General features: G+C 45.4%; 1 protein-coding gene across 1 annotated transcript; it reads right to left on the minus strand.

The window, feature by feature from the left end:
- Positions 1 to 2,384: 2,384 nt before the first annotated feature.
- Positions 2,385 to 3,254, minus strand: LOC149200164 (uncharacterized). The gene has a single exon (XM_089400872.1). It carries the CDS (start codon positions 3,252 to 3,254, stop codon positions 2,385 to 2,387), a length of 870 nt encoding a protein of 289 aa, XP_089256998.1.
- Between the last annotated feature and the right edge of the window lie 395 nt (positions 3,255 to 3,649).

Below are 3,649 nucleotides of genomic sequence, written 5' to 3' on the forward strand. Positions count from 1 at the left end.
ACGCCAGGGGAGGGTTTGAGACCAAGGAGAGTGCCAACCGCTCTTTCAGAAGAAAGTTTCGTACTAAAAGAATCAGCCATTAGAATGTACAGGAAGGGGGAGAGAGGGCAGCCCTGCCTGATGCCTCTCTATGCTTGAAAGAAATTGGAAGGGCGTCCATTGACTAGAGGGGCAATCCAAGGATTTTCAATACAGGATTGTATAAGCTGGGCAAACTAAGGAGAGAAACCAAAGGCACTGAGAACTTTAAGGAGGAAGGAGCGATTTACTTTGTCAAATGCATTTGCCATATCTAACTTTATCACCATACCTTTCTCATTTCTCTGTTTGCTGGAGTGGATTGTCTCCTGTACCTGAATGACATTATCAAGAATGTGCCTACCTTCCACAAATCCTCCCTGGGGGCTGGAGATCAATCTTTTTAATAGGGTCTTGATCCTATTTGCAAGAAGTTTAGCCAAGATCTTATATGATGCATTGCATAACGATATAGGCCTGAATCTTGTAAAAGATTCCGGATTAGATTCTTTGGGTATTAAGGCTAAATAAGTGGAGTTGGTGCTTCCTCCAATCTTTGCTTTTCTCATGAAGCCTTTAATCATTTTTAGGAGATCAGTTTTGATGATGTTCCAGCATACTTTATAGAAGTGTATAGTAAAGCCGTCTGGGCCAGGGGCTTTATCAGGTTCCATGGTCCAGATGACTTTGATTATTTCTTCCTCAGTGAAGTCACTGATGAGAATGTCATTATCTTCAGGATTGATCAGTTGGGGAATATTATGTAGGAAACCTGTAATTTCCTCCTCGCTGTCCTATGGTTCCTCACTATATAATTTCCTGAAATGGCTGTCTGCAGCATCTTTAACTTGGTTGAATCCCTGTCTGACTTCGCCTTCTGCTGTTTTTATTTCTGAGATATGATTCCTGGACAGCCGTGCTCTATACTGTCTGTGGAAGTAGGAGGTGTTCTGATCCCCTGCTTTTAGCCACAGACTTCTGGATTTGATTCTCCAGTATTCTTCTTCTTTTCTTAAGGCTTGAAAGGTAGAGCATTGAGCCTTTGTTTCTTGCTCCAGCAACTCTGTTGTAATCTCTTTGCGTTCCATGTTATCTTGCACGTTCTCCAACATGTGGACTGCCTCCTTTCTTGTATTGGTTGGGTTGTGGACTGGTTTCCTTATCCAGTCCTTCAACGCATACTTTGTAGCCTTGAGCTTTTGCTCCCAAAAAAAACTTGAGGATCCAGAAATAGGTTTGGCCCACGCTTCTTTCACAATGTCTATGAAACCTTCTCTCTCAATCCATAGAGGATTAAATCAAAAAGGGAGGGGCCCCAGATTTTCTTCATCTTCTAAGAGGAGTTGAATCGGTTTGTGATCTGAGGAGAGCTTGGGCAAGATTTTGGTTTTTATTATCCTTTTGTTCAACATAAACGAACTTTGAACCAAGAATCGATCCAATCGGGCAGCTATATGATCTGGCCCAGATCTGTTGCTGGACCAAGTATATAGTCCTCGCACTGGGGCAAAATCAAGTAAGTCCCATTGTTGTGTGAGCTCTTCGACGAAAGCCAGCATTGGATCTCTGTTGTTTGATCCTCCCCTTTTCTCCTTTGTTTTCAGAACGATATTGAGATCGCCTGCTATGATAATGTTATCTGGATTATGCTGTTCAAGATAAGCTGAAAGGGATTTCCAGCAATCTCGTTTTTCAGAATATGTAACAGGAACATATAGATTAAACAACGAGATGGTCAACTTACTTGTACAATGTAACAGCTCCGTAAAGATCTAGTGTTGGGTTTCATGGGACTTTTTTAGCTGAAATAGGTCTTCGGTCCAGAGAGTTGCCAGCCCTCCAGAGGATCCCCTTGAACTAACTGCTTTGCCTGCTCTTTTCTTCCATTTTGTTTTGCTGATATCTAGAAGAGTTCCCCCTTCTATCTTCGTCTCTTGGGGCATGAGGATATCTGTAGGCTCTATTTTCAGGAGGTCCATGACTGCTTCGTCTTTGGAAGCGTTCCCCAGCCCTCTGCAATTCCAAGAGACAAGTTTCATCATTTACTTAAGGAAAGGGGTGTGGCCTCCCTTGGAAGGCCTTGGTCTAATGTTTCTTCCCATGGTCATTTCTATGGTGGCCTGGCTTCCTTGGACTTTGAGTCGCTCGGCCTCCTCTTCCCTTAGCTCTTTGCGAGATTTCCTTCCTGCTTTTTTAGTAGGTCGCTCAAAGGTTTCGTCTTCTGAAGAACCTGAGCTTTCTTCTAGTTTTTTGCTTGTTACATCAGCATATGAGGGGTTGGAGGGGCTTTGTTGCGCAGTCTCAACCTGTGGGATTTCCTCCCCCTCTTTGATGGGGGATCGATCTGCTACATGCTCTGGATTTTCCTAAGTCGAGTTAGATGGGTTAGCCTGAGTATTTTCTACTCCTTTCTGAGTTGCTTCCTTATCTTGGTTAGGCTTGGAACCGCTTGGAGCTTCTGGCAAGCTGCCTTTACCATTTCCTTTTTTTTGCCGAGTGGTTTTTTGAACTACAGTCCACTGGTCCTCACTTGTTTTTGCTGCCTGTTCCTCGATCTTTTTCTTGCAGTTCTTTGCAAAGTGCCCATGTTCATGACAATATCTGCACTTGAATGGAAGTTGTTCGTAATCCAGTTCCTGCACATGAGTCCACCCGGCCACCGAGAGCTTTATTGCTTCGGGCAAACCCTCCTCAAGGTCCACTTCTACGCAGATTCGGGCGCATGAGTACTGATCTTTCCTTACTGCTTGATCTATATACTTTCCTAACGCATTGCCTATGATCTGCAGAGTTTTTTGGTTCCAGCAGTGTAAGGGCAGATGGGGAAGTCGCACCCATACTGGAACAGCTGATGGCACGTCCTGAGAGGGGTCGAAATCCGGAGACCATTTATTTAGATACAACGCCTGTTGTCCCATAAAATAAGGGCCATTTCTGAAGATTAGGCTTCTGTCATCCGAGCTCTCGAAGACGAACACATAGAATCCTTTGCCTACGGAATAACTTTTGACCCCTTCTTTGATCAAGGGAGCCCAATTTCTTTGGGTCCAGTTCTCCACTGTCTTGGGGGAAGGCCAGAGACCCGTGAACTGGCCTATCAACCCTTTCTCAGCTAGATTCAAGGCAGCTTTGCAAATTTCTTCTTCAGGTAGGGCAACCGTTGGGATGGAATCAAGCTTCTTGACAAATTTTTGCTGACTAGCTGAGAGAGGGCGTTTCGAGCTAGCGGCTACCATGGCTTTGAACGCCGCGATCTCCAGAGGAAGGGTATGGGGGGGACGGGGGGGCGAGGCGGGGGGGGGGGGGGTGGGGGGGGCTCCATGAAGGTCTTAGCAAGGGTATGTTGTGAGGTCAGCCGAAGGTCTGGCAGGCAGAAACTAAGGGAACCCGTCTCAGAACGCCAAGCGCGCAGGGGAGGGCCTGTGAGCTGAGACTGGCCGGCGGCCGCAACCAGCTGCAGGGGCAGCTAGGTCTCGGGAGCGAAATTTTTTTACAATTGTTAAAGTGCACTTCTGCTGCTAATTTTTCGAGTTGAAAGATACAAAAAAACAGCAATCCTTCTTTCACTAATGAAATGAATGCATGTAAGAAGTTGGTGGGAAAAGATATATAACCAATTTATGGCAACATG

This window comes from Pinus tabuliformis, chromosome 2_1 (genome assembly GCF_031772625.1).
Source record: "Pinus tabuliformis cultivar Carrire ecotype Pingquan chromosome 2_1, CPIR1, whole genome shotgun sequence".
Lineage (NCBI taxonomy): Eukaryota > Viridiplantae > Streptophyta > Pinopsida > Pinales > Pinaceae > Pinus > Pinus tabuliformis.